Here is a 23,076-nt window from a genome sequence, read left to right as displayed (position 1 = left end):
TTATTATTATCATCATTATTATTATTATTATTATTATTACTTATAATAATAATAATATTTTTTATGTTTTTTATTTTATTTTTGTAGTTTATATGTCTTGTACTTTTATCCTGGCAAAAATAGGTCAACCACCAACTTTAGCTGCAACTTAACTTTATGTAGCTTTTAAGACAGCTTAAACAATTAGAATAAAATTCTTGATTATTTTATCAAAATTTTGATCTTATTTCCTGTAAAATGTTTCCAAATTAGCGCTTCTGTTTACAGTTTTGTTGTTGGTTAGTTGCTTTATCAAGCTTGACCACTCTCAGCGCCACCTTGAGGCGTAGCAGCGACACCATGTGGCAGTGTACGGTACTGCAGATCAAGATAAGAGTCACGTAGCTGTTTACGGAAACAGTTCTTACGTCAACACGTGTGCAGGCTTGTAGCTTCACTCAGTACGTGAAAATCTACATGCTCGTGTTTTGGCGTGACCAAAACGGAATTTTGCTTCCTGGCGTGGTTTGTTTTACCCCACGGATGCACACGTTTCCGAACTTCAATCCGTCCCGCGATGAGGAAGGCTCCCACATTCTCCCACCGTGAAGAAGACGGAAGGCTGGGCTTCATTTGGACGCTCCGCGCCTCGACGAATGTGCAAAAGTTGATGTAAATACAGGGTTAAAGCTGTTTTTAGACCAACAAATGCACACCAGAGCGGATTACTGATTACAGGGAAAATGATTTTGAGGACATTTCCCGTGGGATCGTGCAGATCATGGCTGTCTCGGGTGAGTGGTCTTCTGTCTTAAGAGTTAACTGTCAAACTCTGTTGTAGGCCACTGTGCTAACAAAGTAGCTTACAACGTTGCACTCAGTGTAGTTATCCTCGAAAAGGGGCTGGAGGGAGATTAATAGGCAGCTGATCCTGTTTCTACTATCATAATTTCCACACTTCCTATTTTGATACGCCCTAGTCGTGCCTTGCTTTATTTGGCACTTGTTCAGACTTTCATGGGAAGTCATCTTACTGTGCTGACATGCAGAGATACTGTATCTAGCATTGACCCACACTTTAGAAGTTTAACTTGAGCTGATCATGCCCTAAAATAGTTGTCATGATAAGCAAATCACTCAGTCCAGCAGAAATCCTGAAGCGTCTTCTCCTCTCTCCAGGTTTCCGTGAGGCAGGAGCTGTGCTGTTTCTCCTCCTCTGTGCCCCCTCAGCCTGTGCCCCCTCTTGCCCAGACATTGCAGGGCTACCTCAAGGCTCTGGAGCCCCTGCTGCCCCCTGATGAGATCAACCACACCAGGAGGATGGTGCATGAATTCGGCAGGCCAGGGGGCCTTGGTGCTAAGCTGCAGGACGGGCTGGAGAGGAGAGCCAGACACACCAAGAACTGGGTTTGTGTTTGTGTGTGCTGTGCGAGGGCTGGGAAATGTGACAGGTGTTACAGTGTTTTGAAAGTGGAGATAAGGCTGCTGGGGTGTGTTTGAGAGACACACATGGGTGGGTAGAGCAGAATTTAGGGTCTTAAAGCCTTTAAAATGATAGTTTGAAACTTTTACACTGGGGTTGCATGAGGTACTTGTCATGTGGCAGGGTATGCAGGGTCAGTGTTACCGGATGCCCGACCCAAAGAGCAATCTCAGGGTTAATGTTTGGTGTATTTGTTTTCTTTTGCGTTCCAGCACTTGTATACCCTTTTGCTCACACTGAAAGATAGCAAAATGAATGATTAGAAAGCATCTGTTAAGACTAATCAGACATTTTACAATGCAAAAACAAGAAAAGAAGAGCATGCATTCTTAAAAAAAACACTGCACAGTTTGCATTTCAACACATAAGTGTGCATAATCATAAAGCAGCTAAAGCCCGGTAACAGATGAGAGACAAAAATTGCAATATTGTTAAAGAAAGGTGAAGGAATAGAGCTTCCAGGGAATGACCCATTGGTTGTTGTGTGTTTAATAATAGAGTATTATCAGTAAGTGGAGCCTTATCTGTATTAAACTCTCCATATCAGGGCACAGAGGTCACTTGGTTATGATTCAAGGTTACAGAGTTGCATGAGGAAATTAATGCCAGACTTCTCTTATTGTGAAAACAAAAAACTTTTATCTGTGTCATTAACATAAATACTGCATATTATGAGAAAGTTAAGAGGACAAATGTGTGCAAGAAATTATGTCATTGCACTGAAAATCAAACAAAGCTTCTGTGTGATACAGGAGTAAACTTTGGACACAGTGTTGTAGAGAAATTTCAACAAGTCTCTGAAATAAATCGTAGACTAGAAAAGGTGATAAATTGGGCAAAGTTTTCTCAACTGTAAGTCGTGTTGTTTCTCCCCTGCAGATCGCTCCCTGGTGGGTGCAGTGGGCGTACTTGGAGAGCAGACAGCCGCTGCCCGTGCACTCAAACCCAGCCATCTCTCTGCCCAGGAGAGATTACAACGGCTGGAGGAGCCAACTAGTGTGAGTCAACAAATACTCAATACACTACACCACAAAACTCGTACAAGAGGGAGTAACAACCTCTTTTATTCACCTGATTGAACCCTGTAAAACTGTTTAAATTGACCTTCCAGAAGAAAACATTAGACATTGATAGTAAACCAAACATTTCTTTTGGTGAGCAGACGGTGAAACCATTCCTGCACGCTAACTAGCTTTGTATTTTGTGCTATACTGGTGGAGACATTTAGTATGCATGTGCCCTTTAAACATGATCTTGATAGTCATGCCTGTTTAATTCTCAGTCCAAATTAACGACTCGAAACCTGACCCCTTTTCACTGGTCAAAGAATCTCTTCAGCCTTGAAAGCGGGCTTCAGATAGTTTTCTTTTTGAGAGGACAGAAACAGAACAAAACAAACCTGGAGAGACTTGAAAATAGATCTCTCCTCTGCAGCTTTTTCCTCTCTAACTTTGTACCACCAAGAGAAAGTACGGCTACAAGTTTTGTACACAGATACAAACCATGCTGACTTCTATTTTTAGATACAACTTGAGAAGGAATATCCTGGCCTGCATGTTTGAAAAAGCAAACTCAGAGTCCTACCAGAGGTTAAAGCGATTCCGTCTCCATCTACAAAATTTTTCATTGGCACGAGTTTAACTGCATTTAATCTGAATTTGTACTGTGTTCCTTTACAATGTCTGAGAGGAGTGTGCAGACCCATCTAAGTTTAAAGGTACACAAATTTAAATCAAAAAATGATTTGGTTTGGTGCAGTCATGTTCTAAAATGGTACAGCAGACATGATGAGAGGGCGAATATCACACGTGTAGCACGTGTATGCATGTGCAGAGCAGCAGGAGAGAAAGGCTGCTGCAACTCCAAAAACTGAGTAAAACACAGCATATAGCTATTTTTTAATAACTTGTTCCAGCAGTACCAATTTTTGGTAATTTTGTGTGTTTATATGTTGATAAATATTAATTTGTTTGATAATAAAATCTCATTTTTTTAATGTAGCATATTTATTCTTTAATATATAACCTTGCAATGCTGTGTTCATGCCCAGCAAGGAAAAACACCTACTCTTCCACTCTCTTACAGTCGCAGTAATGTGTTAAGGTAGCCTAACATGGTACCTTGTTTTACGTGAATCCGATCCTCGGTACCACAGACGGAATTTGTACCTATAAAAGTTTTCTAACTCGGTACCCATTCCCTACCAAAATATACCAAACTGAAATTTTTGTAAAGCTTTACACTCAAAGTGCATACTACAGCTATTAGAGGTGTCCCAGTCCAATATTGATATTGAATATCGGTCTGATATCAGCAAAAAAACAAGTATCAGTATCGTATCTGAATGTATCGGAAATCTCCGATATAAGTACTCCGATACAAGCAGTTTCTATTACCCATTGGTTAATAATAAATGGGTCAGTTTTTCCTCATACCTGCTGTTGCTGACTTCTGTTCTTTGTTTGAATAATATCACTTAATCAAGCCTTTTCTAACATGACAGACGTACTATAAAAATAAGTAATCAAAGTATGCATGTTTAATGCTGATATCAAATCGAATTAATATCGGTATCGACCAATACTCAATGCTGCAGTATCGGTATCGTATCGGAAGTGGAAATGTAATATCGGGGCATCCCTAACGGCTATGCTATTAAGTGTCATGTCCTTACTAATGCAATATGAGCATCCTCAGTATTACAAGACTGGACTTATGTCAGTGATTAAGAAAAATGATTTTCTGCATCTAACTTACTGGATGGAGGCTTTGCTTCAAATCTCTTTAATGCAGTCAGATGAAGCTCAAGCCAGTCATCAGCAACTCTTCAACTGTATTAGTCTGATTTTAAAGGGAGAAAAAAAACTTTCTTTATTTATTTTGGATTTATTTTGGATTCAGGACAATTGTGCAAACACAGCTTCTGCGTAACACAGAGACAGAAAGTGACTTAAAGCCAGTTTTTCATGTCAATATCACATTGTTCGACAGTGTTATCACATGTCGCACTTTTTCTCATATGTGCAGGTGATTGCGTAGTTGAGTATGTATAATTGTCAGTGTTGCATATTGGTGCGCTTAACCACATGATGTTTGTCTCCATGTAGGTTTGCGGCCAAATTAATTGCAGCAGTTCTGGACTTCAAAGCAAAAATCAATACGTAAGTACAACAGAGGTGGTGGCAAACAAAAAAACATATGTCTTTTTATTTTAGCATCCCAAAGCAGCATTATTTTAAGAAAGTAGTTACCACAGTAGTTACTTTGGTGTTAGAGCCATATTAAAGAAAAATAACTAAGATCATAAGAATTTAGACATTTTGTGCTTCTTGTACATTCTTTTGAGAAGTCCTGGCACTTAAAACAGTTAGTGCTAAAAATGAAGTATTTTATTAAATGAATAGATATTAATTAAAAATATAACTTGAAATAAATGAATTGTTTTTCTAAACTCTAGTTCAGACTTTGTGTACTTCACTTCACACCAAGAAAAGAATCCTTTATTTTCATACAGACGTGAATAAAACTGTCTCTACTCCTTTGTTGAAATGGATACGATACTAATTCAGGATTTAAGTAATCTCTTCACAGTGAAATTATTTGACTGTTATGATCATTAGAGCTGTTAATTAACTATAAAATGTTTTGTTGAAGAGCTGCAGTAATCCTCTTAACTCTGCTGTGTTACCCTCACTTTCAACAGCTTCTATTTCAGGTGTGTGAGCTGAAAGCTTTGCTGGCACCACTCTGTGTGTCTCTGCTCTATAAAGTTAATCTGTGTCTATAAATTGCTGAACTGTCTGTAACTTTATACCTGCCAAGCCAACAGCACACGACTGTAGCGTGGCTGTTGTTTTTACTCTTTGGCCCACTGCCGGTTGGGTTTATAAAACAGGTCTTAAACTCAGTGTAAGTCTGCTTAAAGCAACAATTTATTTCATAGGATGATAAAGTTAGTTATTGTTTTGATTTAAGTCACAGCTTGTTGGATTTACAAGTCAAAGGGTTAAACCCACCTCATAAACACTTTTTTGCCTTAGCTCAGATGTGTTGCACAAGAAAGCTGAACTTCTGTTACGTATAAAAACTTGTGAAAAACAACTTTATTGGTCTTATTCATCGTCACAACTCAGGAATGGAAAAAGACCAAAGAGATTCAAAGATAGTTTTGAATATCATATGATCTTCAGTTATATAAACAGTAGTGTTGCAAAATTCAGGGATTTTTCAAAGTTGGAAACTTTTCATGGGATTTTTTTGGAATTTTTGGGGCTTTAGCTACATTTACCTAGTCATGTATATGTATAAATATGAAACATTGATATTTATAAGCAAATACGCAGGAAACATGTCCAATGCAATGTTTCCAAATGACATTATAAATGAATTTTCCCTACCTGAGTTGATCTTCCATGAATATTGCATAAATGTTTGTCTTAAGCAACAACATACTACCAAATATGCCGATTCAACTTTTATAATTGAACCGAGCCCTTCTGTTTTTAGAACTTTGATGGTTTCTTTCACAGGATAAAAACCAAAAACAAAAAAAGATTCAGGTCATTGAGATAGATATGTCCTCTCAGCACCCTCAAAAAAGCGTGTGTCCAACACTTTAAGTTAAATCATACCATCAGAAATATTAACCTCGGTACTTATTACTAAATTACTAAATTCAATTACTGAATTAAATTAAATGTTGATTGAAACATGTGATCCATGGTCAACAGTATTGATACGGCAACATATCACAATACTTTGACTTTTGGTAAGATGTCAATATTTCAACCCTTAATATAGATATTTTTGTTTAAAAAAAAAATCACAATTTAGGTGAGTTGGAAGTACAATACGTCTTCCGCAACTCCACTGCTGTAGATGGTGCCGTAGAGCCACTCCACTGTATGTTGCCCATAAACTTTACAATGAATGAAATGTCAGAGTACATTTGAAATATTTTATTTCTCCAGACATACCAACTTGTATCATTGGTTGCACCAAGTAACATTAATCAGTTTTACCAACTGACCATGTCTTTAACCCAATAAAATTTTTGCAACATTTGTTTAATGACGCAGTAGTTTAAGAGACAAACTTGATGCACTTTTTGTTTTCAAGTTAAGAGTATGTATGAAAAACTGCAACTGCCTATTTTTATTTCAAACACAATGAAATAGAAAAGTTGTTTTCAATCAACTAGTTAACTGTGTAGAATATCACAATGTCTCATAGTAATGTGATATTATTGTATCGTGACCCAAGTATTGTTAGGTTTTCGCCAATACTCACCCCTTGTAAACAGTTGAATTCGCATCAAATCATGTTGTTTTAACTAAGGTCAGTTTTGAAAACCTCATATAAGTAGATATGGAGATATTTTTTTATTTCCAAGGAATGTTTTAGAAGATGAAATCAAGTTGAAGGCAACAAAACCCCTGAACATTTTCAACATCCCCAAGCTAAAGTTCCTGTGGAAATTATCTACACTGCGAAAAAAGCTTGTGAAAAACTACTAACAAACGCATTTCTCTCTGTCTCTGTCAGTGGCCAGCTGCCGGTGGAGTACATGCGAGGGAAGCCTCTGTGCATGGAGCTCTACCCGCTCATCTTCTCCTCCTGCAGGATCCCCGGCCCCAAACACGACTACGTTGCTCACCACGGGCACTTCAGACGCTCGCCAACTCACATCACAGTCGTGAGGAACTACCAGGTGAGCATACAGAGAAAGCAGGAATTACTCAGTCAAAAAACTTAAAGGAAATAGTCCTCCAAAAAGTTTCTTTTGATTGATTTACCCAGCTTTTGAAATTCTGAACCTTGAAAGGTGAAACTTGTGATTCTTTTTATCAAATTTTATAGCACTTTTCCCTAATATTAGCTGATTGTTCTTAAAACACAGTTTGTCATATTTGCTTTTCAGAATCACATTCTATCTTTTGTTTTGTCACTTTGTTTTTCTCCAAGCAAAGGAAACCAGAATCACTCAAGTTTAAGAAATGAAAATAAGATAAATTTGTGTTGAACTGGCCTTAAACTGCAGCACTGAGAAAGAAAGGAATCTTGCACATGGTTTTCTTTCGATCTACTCATGGGTTAATTCCCTGGTTGTTTTAACCACACTGTTAAATGTCATTGGATTAGCTGTATTTGTTTTGGCTGCAGCAGCAGAATTAATCATGAAAGAGAAAAGATCCTGTTTAATTTTCTACATGCAGCTGGAACTCAGCACCCATTAATCACTGAAGAGTTAAAAACAACACAGAGTCAAGGAATGTTCAGATTCAGTGACACCAAACCAACAAACTGCTCCACTGCTCCCACTTCTCAAATCAGCTCATTTTACAGAGGGTGGTTGTAACAAAGATGGCTTCCTCTTTCTTCTCTAGTTCTTCCAGCTGGAGGTTTACAACAGCGACGGCTCTCGCATGACAGAGAGTCAGATCCATGCGCAGCTGCTGAGGATCCGCTCTCAGTCCTGGAAGACGGACAAAGAGCCGATGGGCATCCTGACCAGTGAGCACCGCCACACCTGGGGAGAGGCCTACAACCGCCTGCTCAGAGGTAAAAATGGCTTCAGACATATTTTGTCTTTTAGTGAAAACGGACACCTCTCTGACAGTTTTATTTCTCAGTGTTCTCAGTGATTAGTGTTATGGATTAGTTTAGACTGGTTTGGTCATTTGTATTATTCAATATTTTTACTTTTACTGCAAATAAATATCAGCTCCACACGTCAGTTATCGGCCACCTTGACCTCTAATAATTGGTATCAGCCCTGAATAAATCATATCAGTCAATCTCTTGTCATCAGTGTTTCAAAGTGTGTCTGGTTTATAAATAATGGGAAGTGACTAAACGTTGCTGTTGTGCTTACTTTGTTTATTTCCTTGCTGTTTGTGTGTATCTGTGATTTTTGTGTGTGACTCAGATAAACTCAACAAAGAATCAGTGCGGATGATTGAGTCAGGACTTTTCAACCTGTGTCTGGACTCTCCGGTCATGAGGATATCAGATGAGAAGTAAACACACACACACACACACACACAAGCACGCACACTAACACACACACACACACACACACAGGCACATTTCAGTGTTAGCTCAGCACGTGTGGTAGCCATGTGTGTGAGTTCAGATATCATTGTTCTGTTTGTTGACGTTCAGTCTGGAGCAGCAAAGTACGATTGCCATTTCCTCCTGCTGAAATGTTGCTGTCTGTTTCTTTTGAGCAGATTCTTGTTAAAAAATGTTGCATGCTCAGATTTAAACCTCTGGAAAAGTAGGAATTGTTAAATTTTAAAGCAAAAGGAAGATTAACCCAAAAGTAAAATAGTCCAAAAAGAGTTTTTTTTAAATGTCTTATAGTGGACTACTTGTTGAAGTTTTAAAAAACAGTTTAAAAAACAAAGCTGCTGTATATTAATATACGTTTGTATTTTTCTTTGACTCTTTCTCTTCTCTGATTGGCAGGTATGCCAGCCGCAAAGCAGCGCAGGTCCTTCATGGAGGCGGGACATTCTCCAACAGCGGCAATCGCTGGTTTGACAAAACGCTGCAGGTGAGCAGCAGGAGTATTTAAATACACCCACCTTTAAAGGTAACAAAAGGTTAGGACTCAGTGGATAGATGAGGTAAATTGTTTGTTTGCAGTTTGTGGTGGGCGAGGACGGCTCGTGGGGTCTTCTGTACGAACAAGCAACAGCTGAGGGTCCGCCCGTAGCTACGCTGCTGCATCACATCCTGGACTACTGGTGAGGGCGCGAGAGGTGATATGATCCTGATGCAACAGTGTTTTTTAAGATATTAAGATGGTAGGAATTAGTTTTTCACTTAATTTTTCCTTCTAAGCTGCCATACAGTCTGACAGAGCACATCAAACCAAACATAAGACACTTTTAATTCCATTAGCATTAATCTAAAAGTGTTTAATGCAAACTAATCTACCACTAATATGTGTGTCTCCTTGACTGCAGTGAGCAGCCAGACCCAAAGAGAGCTCCTTTGGTCCCTCTGCCTATGCCCAAGAAGCTCTACTTCCACATCGACCGGGAAATTAAGAGGGACATCGAGCAGGCCAAGCAGAACCTGGACATGTAAGCTCCTCAGTTCATTTCATCAGCAAAGAGCAGGCTGAGCAGGAGACCGGCCTCGCTGCACAGAGAAACCTTAGCGTTTGCTTTGCCTCCAAATCTAACAAAAGTGAAGTGAAGCGAGGCCACAGGAGTGTAAACACGTCTATCTTCTGTGTGTGAGCGTAACCTTGACTCAACTCAGAGCCGTCATGTGTAGACAGACTTTTTCTTTTTCGCTTCCAGCTTGTGCTTTGAGAAGATAAAAGTGTTTGATTATGCTTATTTTTGTTTGTTTATTTATTGATTTATTTATTTGGAACTGGGGCATCAAAGTAAAAATTTTAATTCTGCACAAAAATCAAGGTAGTTTGTGTTTGGTGGATTATTTCTTTGTAGTGACAATCTTTTATGGCAAATCTTCCAAAGTCCGACATAAACTGCAATACATCCAGAACTCTGCAGCACTCCTCCTGCAACCACATCACACCCGTCCTCCAACATTTTATACTAACATCTTATTATTATAATGCTTCTTGGTACAAAATCTTAGACCAGCGGAAATCCTGTGCATTTTTAAACAAGAGTCAACAGCAGAATAAGCCGTTTGGCATTGGCAGAGAAGATATGACACATTTTTCATGGGTGCAACCACAGCTTTCTTTAGAAATAATCTTCCAAACACAAATTTCTTTACTTTTGTGCTAAGTTTAGTCGAAACAATAAACTTTTGTCATCATACGAGACAATACTTGTGGTCAAATGTTCAAGAAAAGGGCCTCTAAGCAGATCTTGAAATGCAAATACATTTCTGTTTCGTTTTATAGACTGATCAATGATCTGGATGTCAATGTGTTCAACTTCAAGAAGTTTGGCAAAGAGCTTATAAAGCGGCACAAGATGAGTCCCAACTCCTTCATCCAGGTGGCGCTGCAGCTCGCCTACTACAGGTCAGTCACAAAACTCAGATTTCAAACGAAGAACATCCTTTCTGATGTTTCTGACTGTCAAGTTCATCTTGAGGAACTTTTTTTGTAGTTAATTTATCATTTAGTCTACCTGGTAAGTTTTACCTGAAAATGAGTTTGTTCATGTAGACATGAGTGTTCTGAGACTCCTCCCTGTTTTGATCACAACCATCGTAAACAATGCGAAAGATTAAAAGTTGTGGTCTTTTATGTCTTCATTGCTCTTTTATTTGTTTTCAGAGTCCACAACGAGGTCTGCACTACCTGTGGTATCGTCTCTCAGCGGATGTTTCGAGGAGGAAGGACTGAATATGTCCGCTCACCCACAAATCAGGCGCTCAAGTTCATTCTCTCATTTGATGATCCTACTTTAACGGTGAGGAAAAGCCTGGAGGAATCATGTTATCTGCTTTGGTGATTGGACTTGGAGGAGAAGAATGCATTATCTACTAGTTTATGTTTGTTTTCTGTTTTTGTCACAGCGGGAAGCGAAGGTGCAGCTGTTCAGGGAAGCTGCGGATGCATATTCAGCACTGACAGATCAGGTGAACAACCAAATCATCTCTACAGCTGCTGTTGTCATCTGGTATTAACTGATGGTCACCTACTTTTCTTTTTTTTACCACGTTCTCCAGGCACTTAGAGGACACGGCATCGAGAGCCACATGCTGGGGCTGAAGCTGCAGGCCATCGAGGAAGGACTCAGCATCCCCAAAGTCTTCATGGACACAGCTTACGGCCTGGCAACACACTGGAAGCTCCGCACAGGACAAGTATGAGTCTGAGTGTTTGAGTTTGAGATTGTTTTTAATGTATGAAACATGAGCTTTACAATGCACGCTCATTATTGTATCGTTTTCTAATGTTTCTGCCTCTCTTGCTTCACCAGGTGCCAGCCAACACAGACAGCGTGATGTGTTTTGGGCCCCTCGTTCCTGATGGTTATGCCGTTTGCTACAACCCGCAGGCTGATCACGTCCACTTCTCCATCACAGCCTTCAACTGCTGTGAGGAGACGCATGCAGAGACATTAGCCGTCACCCTGAGGGACACCCTGTGTCAGCTACAGGAACTGCTGCAGCCTACTGTGTAGAGCTACACAATAAACCCACTTTTCTACAGCTCTGCGGAGAAAAAGACCGTTTTCATGACGTAAACTTTTGTTGAAGTCTTGATGAGGCTAATTTTTGTTGCAGATCTTTTCTTGTGCAGCAACACAGTGTTCACCAGAGCAGTGAAATCGGATACCGTGGTAAAGGCTTAACATTGTGTCTCTAAGGTGCTTTTGATGCTTTTTTTACAGCTTCTGACAAAGCAACTAATCGCTTTCTTTTTCTAGCAACGGCTGCGCAAGGAAGCTGCTTATAGTTACAACGGATGCACTTAAAGGAATTTAATGCTACTACATTTCTGGGTGAAAAGTTAAAGCCAATTTGACACTCCGTCATTAATCAGAAATAACCAAATATATCTATTTTTGAACTGACTGCACTCCTTTTTAAGTCGTGAAACGACCAGGAACCTTTGTAATACCCGCCTTAGAGAATGAATATATATTTTTGTTGTATTGGACTGTCATCAGTGTTGACAAATGTTTGGTCTTGCAGGGTAGCATGTATGTGAGTAATGGACCAAAAGCTAAAAAAAAAAAGAGGTTATTTGAGGGAGCAGCACTTGTATGGATTTCGAGAAGAATGTGAAGAAGCTGTGGCCTCTCACTGAGGTCTGTTGGTCTGCTCTTACCTGCAGAACTGGTTAATAAAGCCTGTTAACGTGAGCCATGGTTTGAATGCTTTTATTGTGTAAGAAGCATAACAAAGGTGGGGTAAAGACACCTCAGAGCTGTTTGTTTTGCATTCACAAGTATCCCTGCAAAAGTCACTCTGCTGTGGAAAGACAACCAACTTGCAGGGTTTTTACCGGAAGATTCAGTCCTCAGCTACAGACAAAAACAGAAAACACTTAAATATTAGGTGAACAAATATTAAATGAACAACCAGTAACATCTTTTTAAGTTCAGACGTTAAGAATCACACACACATGTAAATACATGAGAGACATGAATAAAGACTCTGAAAAGTTGTTTTCAGCTTCATAGCTTCAGTTGTGAATGAAGGATTTGAACTTAACTGACTTTTCTCTGTTCAGATGCAGATAAAGTAGATACAGTAAAACAATATATTTATAATAAATTCATTAATTGCAATTCTTCATCATAATCATACATCATTATTATGTATAAAAATAAAATATTTAATTTTACATTTTCTAACATCTAAGATGACCCCAAAAAGGTTGATTTTCTTTCTTTTTTTTGTTTGTACAAAACAAGCAAAGATTACAATTATGACATGTTTCAGTAGTCAATGTACAAAGAGATTGCCAGAGGGAGCAAAAATTAAATAAATATACAGAATATATAAATAAAAAAAATAAATTGTGCAAAAAAAAAGAAATTCATTATTTCAATTAGGGAATTCTTTTAGGGGATATTTTTTTGTTGTTTTTTTCCCCTTATTTTCGGTGATTTTGAGTAGCAAATATTTTAAATTTGTTTAGAACAAAAGTTGAGGGGAGATTACAGTGTCCAGTTTTTATGAATAAAAAAGTTGAGAGGCATAGAACTGTGTTAAAGCTGACTTAATCATATTTGTTGTGTGTATTACACAAAAGGTTTTATCGTTTATTGAAAATAATTGTGAGCTAATTGAACTTTTATTTTAAACCATTCTTTGACATTAGCTTGGGTTGTTTTCATAATTTGGTATAAGAATAAAACATGGTTCATGGACTCAGTTGCATTTTTGTAAAGCACTCAGAAACTGTCCTTAAATGTAAACAATGCTCAGAATAACTCATTCGAAGATTTCATGAAGTTAGTAATTTTAAAGTGTGTTTAGGGAGTCATAGAAAATTTCAGATATATCTGTTGATTTATTTATTATTATTTTTTTTTACATAATCACATTTGTGTAAAATATCATTCCTTTAACAATTTGATGATCCTCTATCAATTTATTGTTGCATTTCTTCTCTAAGGATTGACAGAATGGAAAGTGGACAGTGACAGTGAATTTTTGTTAGAAAAACAAACTGTTGAGAAGGGGAAATTTAATAAAATTCAACTCTGGGAGGTTGAAATTATGTCTGACACAGCATTATTCAGAATTCAGAGGATTACTGTCCATATCCACTGACTTCAAGACGGCATACAGAGGACGTAATTCTGTTTACTTTAACTTTAACGTCGGTTAGCTTCCACTTACTCCGCGTGTACCTGTTACTGATAGGTCGAGCTGACCCAGGAAATGACGTCAACAGCGGTCGAATCCCTTTTAATTTAAAACCGGAACAAACAAAAGAAACTGAATCAGAGCAGCTGGTCGGTGTTTTGGTTGTAGTGATATTAAGCAACACTCTCACACGAGAAACACTGTGTGAATAACGGGATTTATGACAGAGACGAGCGGACTTCAGCTCTTTTCAGCTTCTAAAAAACAGACCAAGCTGAAGATGATAGCACGACATTAGCGGGAAACATCAGGACTTTATGTTCTTGTTTTATTTCACACCTTTTCTCTTTTATTGATTTGGTTTTATTTCGTTTTAATAGTTTTTTGGAGTTATGATGACGAGCTCCAATTCCACTTTGAGGAAAAGGAGGAGGGGCAGCAGCGGGGCGGCAGGGCTCCTATATCCGCTGCTCGGTGCGTGTCTCTGGGCTGCAGTGGTCGGATACAAGCCGGTGATCATCGTGCACGGTTTGTTCGACAGCTCAGGAGATTTTATAAATCTACAGCGCTTCATCAACGAGGTGAGTTCTCGGGTAAAAGTTAGGTTGAGTGTGATTTGTTTTTGTTGTCAGCAATATCTGTACATTATGTATATATATTTATTGTATAGGCTACAGTACGTACTGCAGGCCTAAAGGTTGTATAGGCACATGTTATCAACAGGGAAGCACCGTGGTTCATGATGTGCTCTGCAACATTACTCAGCATATCTCAAGATATGAAGATGTCTTTTGATGTGAACTGCAAAAGTTTCCCTAAGCAACAGAGAAAGTGACTCAGAAGTCCCCGAAGTTAGTCCAAACACGTCAGTTTAAAATTACCAAGGCTATGATAGTTTTCAGTTTCTTAATTTCGTTTATTTATGTTACATTTGGACTTTTCCTTAGTTTCAGTAAGTTTTTAATGCTTGTTTAGTTGTATTTTAAACTTTTTTTCAGGTCTTACTGGTATAAGTTTAGACTTATTGATACTTTTTGAGACAATCAAGTTATTTAACTATTATTATTATTATTATTATTATTATTATTATTATTATTATTATTATTATTATAAATAATAATATAATAAAGGGATTCAATTATGAAAAATAGAGAAACACCAACCTTTCATATAAACCATACACCTGGTTGTTTTCAGAACCAACTTAAGACTTACATTTTTAAACTCTTTAAATTTGAAATTTTGCTCTGGACGGCATCATACACAGCTCACTGTTCATTGCATTATGTTTCTTTTTACACTATTTCATTTTTCAAAATTACATTTGAAGTCATTTTTGTTGATTTTGACTCACTTTCATTCATTTTTTTGTTCTACAGATTTCATTGTTTACTTGATATCTTGTATTGATTTATACTGCACAAATTTATTTTTGCCCTTATATTTTATAGGACTCTTCTCACATATTGCCATTATCAGTTCTCTCTTTGACTTTTCTTTTGTAAAGCACTTTCATGTATGAAAGCTGCTGTAAAAATAAAGATGAGATTAAGCTAAAAACAAAGACATGTCAGAATTTGGCGTAACAGAATTAAATCCATTTACTTTAACCTTGTGACTGCTAATTTTGCTAGACCCACATCACAGTTTTAGCTATTGGCACCAAATTTTTTAAAAGCTACATTTTTACAATTGTTTTGAGAAATTAATGACATTTTCTGTGTTTGACTCACTTTCTTTAATTTCTATTATATGAATCACTGTTTTGACCAGTCAAAATTAAGAATATACTATAGCATGCACTGTCTTATTATTTAAGGCTTTTGCCAGATTTTACATACAAATTGACAGCTGTTTTGGATTGGTGTTCACATTACATTTGTAAGAAATAGTTTGTATACATAGAGTTTCCACTGTTATCTCTGGAAATTAAGATTTCTTATCTCACAGTATAATCTGCCCTTTCCTGCTGAATCCTCCAACCCCCCTCCCACTCACATACCAGGAGAAACAGGCACACATTTGTGGTTGCAAATCTGGTCATGCCATAAAGCGGAACTTTCGCAAAGTTTCCAAGGTTAATACAAGACCTTGTTCCTCTTTTCGTCTCTGCTCTCTAGAGAGTCAAAGACTGAAACCAGCTAACGGATACTTGTGGAGGTATAAAACAATAGAGAGCAGAATCCTAGACTGCTGTTTTTCTGCCTCATCTACTCACTGTGATTTATGCTTGATCACTTTGTTTCTAAACATCCCATAGACTTTTGATAACTCAGGAGGTTGGCTTTGCTGTTTCTTGTAGCTGTTTAAAGCTTCTTTCAGCAATGTGAGGGATCATAACAACACAGTCTCCTTCCACTCTGTTTACGAAGTGTTCTCCCTCTTCTACAGTCTCATCCTGGAACAAATGTGACCGTCATCGACTTGTTTGACAGGAGTGCCAGTCTGCAGCCCATGTGGAAACAAGTAGAGGGCTTCAAAGCAGCTATCTACCCCATAATGCAAAATGCAGCAGACGGGGTTCACTTTATCTGCTACTCACAAGGTCTGTGAGACATGTTCGGGCATTTGTCTTTGCACGTGCAGAAACGATGTCATTCTTGCTATAATTACCCTCAGATTGCCACTTTGGTCTTGACACTGTTAATGTTTTACTTCTAAATTTAAAAGAATGGATTTTACAGTTCATTCTTGATTGTTTTATGTGCTACGTGTTTTTTTTTATAATTTAGGAGCTGGAAAATCACGATCAGCTGCTTTTTTTTCAGACTGCCAAACGTTCCAGTTATAAGAAACGCTGATAAGATGTTCTTTGGCCAACACACCTTTAAATTATTCAGTGGAAACTTTTGCCAACCTGTAAACTCAGAGCATTAGTACTTCTGCAAGGATTGAAGATCTGAAATTCAACGTACATTCATCTTAACCTAACTTCTAAATCTCACACGTCAAGCTTTTCTTTAAGTCTTTTTAAAGTATATGACAGGAAACTGTGTGTTAAGCAGATTTCCAAAAGTAACAAACACATAGTGAGTAATGTCTGCCTCTGTAAAGTTGCTGGGAACTTCAAGAGAAGTAAGTAGGTCAAAAGTTTTTATGAAGCTTATTTTTTGTTGATGTTACCACAGGTGGGCTGGTCTGCAGGGGAATCCTCTCCACTCTGTCGGATCACAACGTCCAGTCCTTTATCTCTCTGTCCTCGCCTCAGGCTGGGCAGTACGGAGGTGGGTTCAACTTCAGACTGAACGCAGAATAACTGATATGTGTTAGTATTCATGGCAAAATGGGACAATAATGAAATGTTGTTTAAAATCATGAATACATACAATACTTGTTTGGACCAGTTTTGTTTTACACTAAATCACAGCAAAAAATGAAACCTAAGCAGGTGCCTGTCTTATTTTTAGGATGGGTCACATTCATCTGACTAGCCCAAAAAATGTCTTATCCCAAGATACTAAGAGAAAAATGATGCCTGAACTGCAAAAAACAAATATCAGTATAGGAAGATAAATGTGCTTGTTCCATTTCTTGTTTCAAGAAATTGTTCCTATTTCAAGAAACTGTACTTGCAAACTTCCCTTATCCCATTTGCAGTAATTCTGGTGTCATTTTTGTCTTTTAATATCTTGAAACAAGACATTTTTGTCATGTTGTCTTGTGAATGAGACTCATTTTTATGGCAAATAAGACAATTGTGACCAAAAAAGAAGATATAGACACTTCTTTAGATTTCAGCTTTTGCAGTGATGTCCATATGTTACACTGACAAAGATCAGAGAGGGTAACAAACAGAGCTGCATCGACAGAGCTCATCTTTAATCAGCAGACACTGGCTCTACATGTACTGTGTGTCATTTCTCATGAGGAATATTTTGTGTAATGGGAGGAGGGGAATACACCAATCACTGTTATATATTTTTTATGGTAAAGAGAGATATGGCTTTTAGGAAGTGAGGAAGACCAAAAAAAAAGCTTAAAGTGCATAAACTCTTGACCCAGCACAACTTCAGATAACTGTTAAGAATGCTGGATGTCAGCAGTATCAATAAATGAGCTCAAGGGGTGACAGTAGATCAGTGCTGTTTATCACAACTTTGTTCCCCCCAAAAAACATCTTTTTCAGGAGATTACAAATGTCGTTGATTAGTATGGTTTCTTCTTTCCATTCATCCCGAGCCTTTCTTTTTCTCTTTTCTTCCCTTTCAGACACCGACTACTTGAAGTACCTCTTCCCACAGTTTGTGAAGTCCAACCTTTACCACCTCTGCTACACAGCGATAGGTCAGAGGATATCCATCTGCAACTACTGGAACGGTGAGACTCTGATTGTAACTTTCTCATACAGCTGGCGCACAGAGGGTGTAATAATCCTTAAACCTCAAAATGACATGTTCATTTTAAAGTTGCATCAGATTCACTGAGATTTGCTGGGAGAGATGAGTTGTGTCTTGGAGGCTTCATAAACAGGAAAAACTGTTTCTTCCTGTGTCTGCAGACCCCCACCACAGAGACCTGTACGTGAACAGCAGTGATTATTTGGCTCTGCTCAACAGTGAGAGACCCAATCCAAACTCAACAGGTCAGCACATTCCTCCTGGGTAACACTCCTCCAGATGTTTTTATCTTTGTCACTGTGGATTGTGGACAGTGAAGGGTATTGATTTCAGGATGTCTTTAGAGAGGTATCAATAAGTAAGAGAGCATTGTACTCTCAATGTAGTCACTAAGTGGAGTGATTGCTCTGGATCTACAGAAAACAGGAACATGTTTTTTTTTACTTTTTTTGAGATTTTAGGTTCAAAAACTGCTGACAAAAGGTAAAGACTGTTTCTGCAGAGCAAACATTGGACCAGGACAGACGGCTGAGATTTCTTCCTTTTATCACAAGATGCAGTTTTTACTCTCTGTAAAAGGCAGAAACAATAGAAAGACATTGTAATTCCATGATCACCAGAAACTTTATCTTTACCCAGGTTAAACACTGTATTCTTAACCTTACATCAGTTTATGACAGACTATCTTCCCTAAAAAATGGATTTTATTGTAAGGACTGCAGAGTGTAACCATCAAAACAAAGCTGTAAACCTAGCATGAGCATGCAACCTGAAACTCACCAGGCCATGTAAAAAAATAACTAACTGGTGACCTAACATGAGCTAATAAAAGACTTTTTAGTTTCAGTTAGGGGAAGATATCAGATCATCCAGATGTACCAGACCAAAGCAGCCTGTAAACATTAGGGATGGGTACCAAACTAGGTACTTTTATAGGTTTCAACCATTTTTTTTCTGTGGTATCAAGTACTGATTCATGTATAACTAAAAGGTACCGTGTTTAGCTACCTTAACACATTATTGTGACTGTGAGGGAGTGTAAGAGTGGGCAATTTTCCATGCTGGACATCAACACAGCGTTGCAAGGTTATATATTTAAGAATAAATATGTTAAATTGAAAAAATAGAGCTTTTATTATTAAAAAAATTAATATTTATTACTACATAAATACACAAAAGTACAGAAAATTGTTACCATTGGGTACCAGTATCAATTGCCAGGTACCAGGTATCCGTACTGTATTGTTTTAAATGTGAAAGGTACCCGTCCCTAGTAACCGTACAAAATGTTTTGTATGTTTTCTGTCCCAACTCAGAATGGAAGAAGAACTTCCTCAAAATCAAGAAGCTGGTGTTGATTGGAGGACCAGATGATGGAGTCATCACTCCCTGGCAGTCGAGGTGAGTTCCCTGCCTGTCTGCTGTCTGTTTACTTAATTTATGCATTCTCTTAAAAAAATAAAAGAACATCTCAATGGCACAAAAAACTGCAGGCTTTGACACTTTGTATTTCGTTCAGACAACTAAAAGAAGTTAAATCAGAGGGTTTCATATTTTGTTTACATGGCTTTCCAGCATCAGAAACACTATCTGTGCATTGGTCTCACATTCCTTTGCTTGAGAGGATTTTCTCTTTTAGACTGCAGATGATCAGATGACTCTCTTGTGATGCTCACACATGTATTTCTCTTTTTTTCCTTCTGGTTCTTAGTCAGTTTGGGTTTTATGACGACAACGAGACTGTTGTAGAGATGCAACACCAAGACGTGAGTACAACAAGCATTCAACAGACACATACACACATACTAAACCTATTTTAGTTCATTTCAAATATAACCAGTGTGTCAATATTATTGTTATTTTTTTAGAATAAGTTTTAGACAAGGTATTAATAACTTTCCAAGCAAGGTTTTTTTACCTGTGATCTTTTGTCTTCCATTTTTTTATTTTGTCGCATCGTTTGAAATCTTATAAAATCTCCTTGAAATAGATTTTGAGTTTCCGCAACCACAATTATAGTCAGTGTACTCAACTGACCATAAAAAGCGTTCAAAAATAATCTCTTTACCAGAAAACATGGCTCTTACATCCACAGACAAAGGGAAGTAAGATATTAGAACATTATAAGAGAAGCCTTTCCTCTTCAAATGGAGTGTCAAACCATGTAGTTATCCATGCATGAGGGGGAATTTCTTAAAACTGGCTTCTGCTTTCTGTAAATAATTGAAATGGTAACATCAGAAAGTTTTTGAATGACTCATTAGAGTAAATGTCAGAAATATATGGCATATTAAAACTTATATACCGGAAACCAGGTTACCTGCTGAGCATGTTTTTGGACTGTGGGAGGAAGGCGGAGTTGAGTAACATATCTTGAATCTAATTTTATGTTTTACCTGTTTCAGTTGTATTTACGAGACGTTTTCGGTCTGAAGACGTTGGGGGCTCGTGGTGATCTGATCGTCTGTACTGTTCCTGGAGTCGAACATGTGTACTGGCACTCAAATGAGACCGTGTTCCACCTGTGCATGGAGAAGTGGCTGGAGTGACACTCTTTTAGAGCATACAAACACACACACACACACACACACACACACACACACACACACACACACACACACACACACACACACACACACACACACATAAAGGTAAACAAGATGAAGTTTCCTAAGCCCATAACTTCCATCATTTTTCAAAATCTGCCTTTGTAGCCACTGCAGGATTCAAAAATAAGATCCTGATTCTTTGGATCACAGTTTTTAGAAATCACAAACAAACCAAGCCTGTTGGTTAGGATTGTGTATCTGTGGATTTATTCAGTTATTCCAGCACATGATGGCACATATTCTGTTACTTTAAGGGAATTTGTATTATTTAAAGCTTTTAATTTTTTTTTGAGAGTCGGATAAGAAGCTAAAAACCACACTCCTCTGTAAATGGAAAATGAAGTTATGAACAGTTACCTAAGCTTAGCATAAAGACAGAGAAACTTTTGACCTGTCTCAGTCTGATAGTTACAAAATACACCTTCAAGTATTACTGACGTAAAATAAGAGCCTGTAGGTGAACTGTCAAGAGCCACATTTAAGGTAATTTGTGTTTTATACAAGAGTAAGCCGATGTCCTTTTAGGAATATGCTTGGTCTGAAAAAAACTCCTCTTTAAGGATGTAATGGATTTATTTCAGAACTTCTAATTTTTAAAATGGCTTTTGTTTTGAGGAAGCTAGGCTACTCGTTTCTCCGTATGTACGCTAAGCAAGGTTTACCGGCTGCTAGCATAAATGTTTATTGTTTGTTGATTAGAGAGTGGTGTCCTCTCTTGTCTTAGGCTTGAAAGGTTATCAGAATAGCTCTCAAAATGTCCAAACGCTGCTATAAATGTCCAGAGTTTCATACCTAATCATTTTGAACAGTTTGACTTATGTTAATGAAATCCCAAAAAATAAGCACAAGGCATAAAGTGACAGTTGAGTTTTACATTAACAGCAAGCAACAGAACTTTTGGACATTTTAAGAGCATTCCTTCAATTAATTATTTGCTTTTTAAATAAAGTAAAGGAAAATTTAAAGGGAAAAAATTGTAGTAAACAAGGAGAGCCTCAAACATGACATTTGGTCCCAAGTTTGTGTCACTTTTATTAGTTCAGGCTTTTGGTTCAAAATTTTAAGCCCCAGACCTCAAGCCACAAACTAAAGAGTCTCCAGTGTCTTTTTGTCAAGTATGACAATTGGTAGCATGCCCCTTTAGAGTGTATTAATAGGCTATTCTTTATAATTAAAAATTACCATAACACATATTTATAGTATATATTCACGTGTGTGTGGTTCTGTGTGTGTTTGGACACACATACCTCAACACATCACACACAAATCAGTGCCTGAGCGACGTTCTGTCATCCTCAACATGTACGGACTCACTGCCCTGCTCATCTGATGATGCAGTAATTTATATCTTTTTAATCCTTCCATTTTTAATCCAGGAGATATTTTTCCTCCTTGTTTGTCTTCTTTTGTTTTTTTTAGAGTGTACATATGATCATAATAATTATCATTCATATCATTATCATGCAATGATTTGAAGCTTTTGTAGTTTAAGCCTTAAATTGTCCTTACATGCCTCAGTGTTTCATGCTCCATACCGAAGTGCTAAAACGTACTGCCTTTCGAGACGTGCTTGAATAATTGGAAGGAGGAGTAGAGAGTGAGACCAGAGGGAGGCAGTGCTATAGTAGTGTTTACTAATCCACCAAACTGTTGTATATGGCTGTCTTTATCTCCCATCTCACTTAGATATCTCAGGCGTTAAGCAACCTTCTTGTTTGTTAGTCTCTCTCAAGAAAAGGGAAATGTTTATCTTCATTGTTTGCAATTTAGTGGATGTTAGTGAATGCCTCCTTTACTAATTTACATGTAGATGTTTCTCCAAAACATTGAAGTATCTATTGAGTGATGTACCAAGAAGTGGATCGCTGTTTTAAACAGAGAAGTTTGCATTGCACAGTACTTAACCAAGCTAAGAGAAGGGAGAAGATGAACAGGGGATGATTTTAGCTGTTTTTAAAGTTGTACAAATTTCAGTATAATTTGAATGTTGTTGCATCCTATGTTCAGCGTTTTCCTGTAGAAATCAATAACATAAAATGCAGATTTAAGGGAAGTCTTCTGTGTTCGGTTTTATTGCTTCATAAACAGTAAATTTGGATACAGAGGGTTTTTTTAAGACCAAAAAGAAACAACTATTTTAACACTGGCCTTCAATTTCTACAGTACATGGTCTTCAAATGAAAATGTGTCAAAATTGTCAGTTCCTGAATAAAAAACCTTTTTGAAAAAAAACATTTTTTGTCTTGACTTGTGAATTATTTATTTTTGAAAAAACAAACAAACAAACAAACAAAAACGAAGTAAGTGCAACACAATGAAACAGAATATTAAATAATTGAAATAATGAATTGAAAACACAAAAACATACCAAAACTATAAATACAAATCTTGAGGTGAC

At 37.6% G+C, this 23,076-nt stretch overlaps 2 protein-coding genes across 2 annotated transcripts; both read left to right on the top strand.

Annotated features, from left to right (window-relative positions):
- Nucleotides 1-391: 391 nt before the first annotated feature.
- Nucleotides 392-12,524, top strand: cratb (carnitine O-acetyltransferase b). The gene is made up of 15 exons (XM_074687549.1): nt 392-773; nt 1,159-1,386; nt 2,342-2,460; nt 4,570-4,623; nt 7,007-7,172; nt 7,849-8,023; nt 8,391-8,481; nt 8,933-9,020; nt 9,113-9,213; nt 9,436-9,555; nt 10,359-10,481; nt 10,740-10,875; nt 10,982-11,044; nt 11,135-11,272; nt 11,389-12,524. Exons 1-15 carry the CDS (start codon nt 723-725, stop codon nt 11,590-11,592), a joined length of 1,857 nt encoding a protein of 618 aa, XP_074543650.1. The 5' UTR covers nt 392-722; the 3' UTR covers nt 11,593-12,524.
- Nucleotides 12,525-13,807: 1,283 nt separating this feature from the next.
- Nucleotides 13,808-22,886, top strand: ppt2b (palmitoyl-protein thioesterase 2b). Its single transcript, XM_074687637.1, has 8 exons — nt 13,808-14,313; nt 16,124-16,277; nt 16,861-16,956; nt 17,942-18,049; nt 18,231-18,314; nt 19,386-19,470; nt 19,781-19,835; nt 20,475-22,886. Exons 1-8 carry the CDS (start codon nt 14,125-14,127, stop codon nt 20,616-20,618), a joined length of 915 nt encoding a protein of 304 aa, XP_074543738.1. The 5' UTR covers nt 13,808-14,124; the 3' UTR covers nt 20,619-22,886.
- Nucleotides 22,887-23,076: the final 190 nt, after the last annotated feature.

This window comes from Halichoeres trimaculatus, unplaced genomic scaffold, assembly GCF_033239565.1.
Source record: "Halichoeres trimaculatus isolate MK-OKI-2021-1 unplaced genomic scaffold, fHalTri1.1 fHalTri1_scaffold_14, whole genome shotgun sequence".
NCBI lineage: Eukaryota > Metazoa > Chordata > Actinopteri > Labriformes > Labridae > Halichoeres > Halichoeres trimaculatus.
Note: the sequence above shows the minus strand (reverse complement) of the source record. Positions and strands in the feature narration are given on the sequence as shown.

What these genes read in the sequence shown, in the direction of transcription:
- cratb (XM_074687549.1), top strand. Translation starts at nt 723, where the DNA reads ATGATTTTGAGGACATTTCCCGTGGGATCGTGCAGATCATGGCTGTCT. An exon ending in GGTTTGACAAAACGCTGCAG is followed by an intron (nt 9,021 to 9,112) that starts GTGAGCAGCAGG and finishes GTTTGTTTGCAG; the next exon opens with TTTGTGGTGGGCGAGGACGG. An exon ending in ATTCAGCACTGACAGATCAG is followed by an intron (nt 11,045 to 11,134) that starts GTGAACAACCAA and finishes CACGTTCTCCAG; the next exon opens with GCACTTAGAGGACACGGCAT.
- ppt2b (XM_074687637.1), top strand. Translation starts at nt 14,125, where the DNA reads ATGATGACGAGCTCCAATTCCACTTTGAGGAAAAGGAGGAGGGGCAGC. An exon ending in CTTTATCTGCTACTCACAAG is followed by an intron (nt 16,278 to 16,860) that starts GTCTGTGAGACA and finishes ATGTTACCACAG; the next exon opens with GTGGGCTGGTCTGCAGGGGA. An exon ending in TAGAGATGCAACACCAAGAC is followed by an intron (nt 19,836 to 20,474) that starts GTGAGTACAACA and finishes TACCTGTTTCAG; the next exon opens with TTGTATTTACGAGACGTTTT.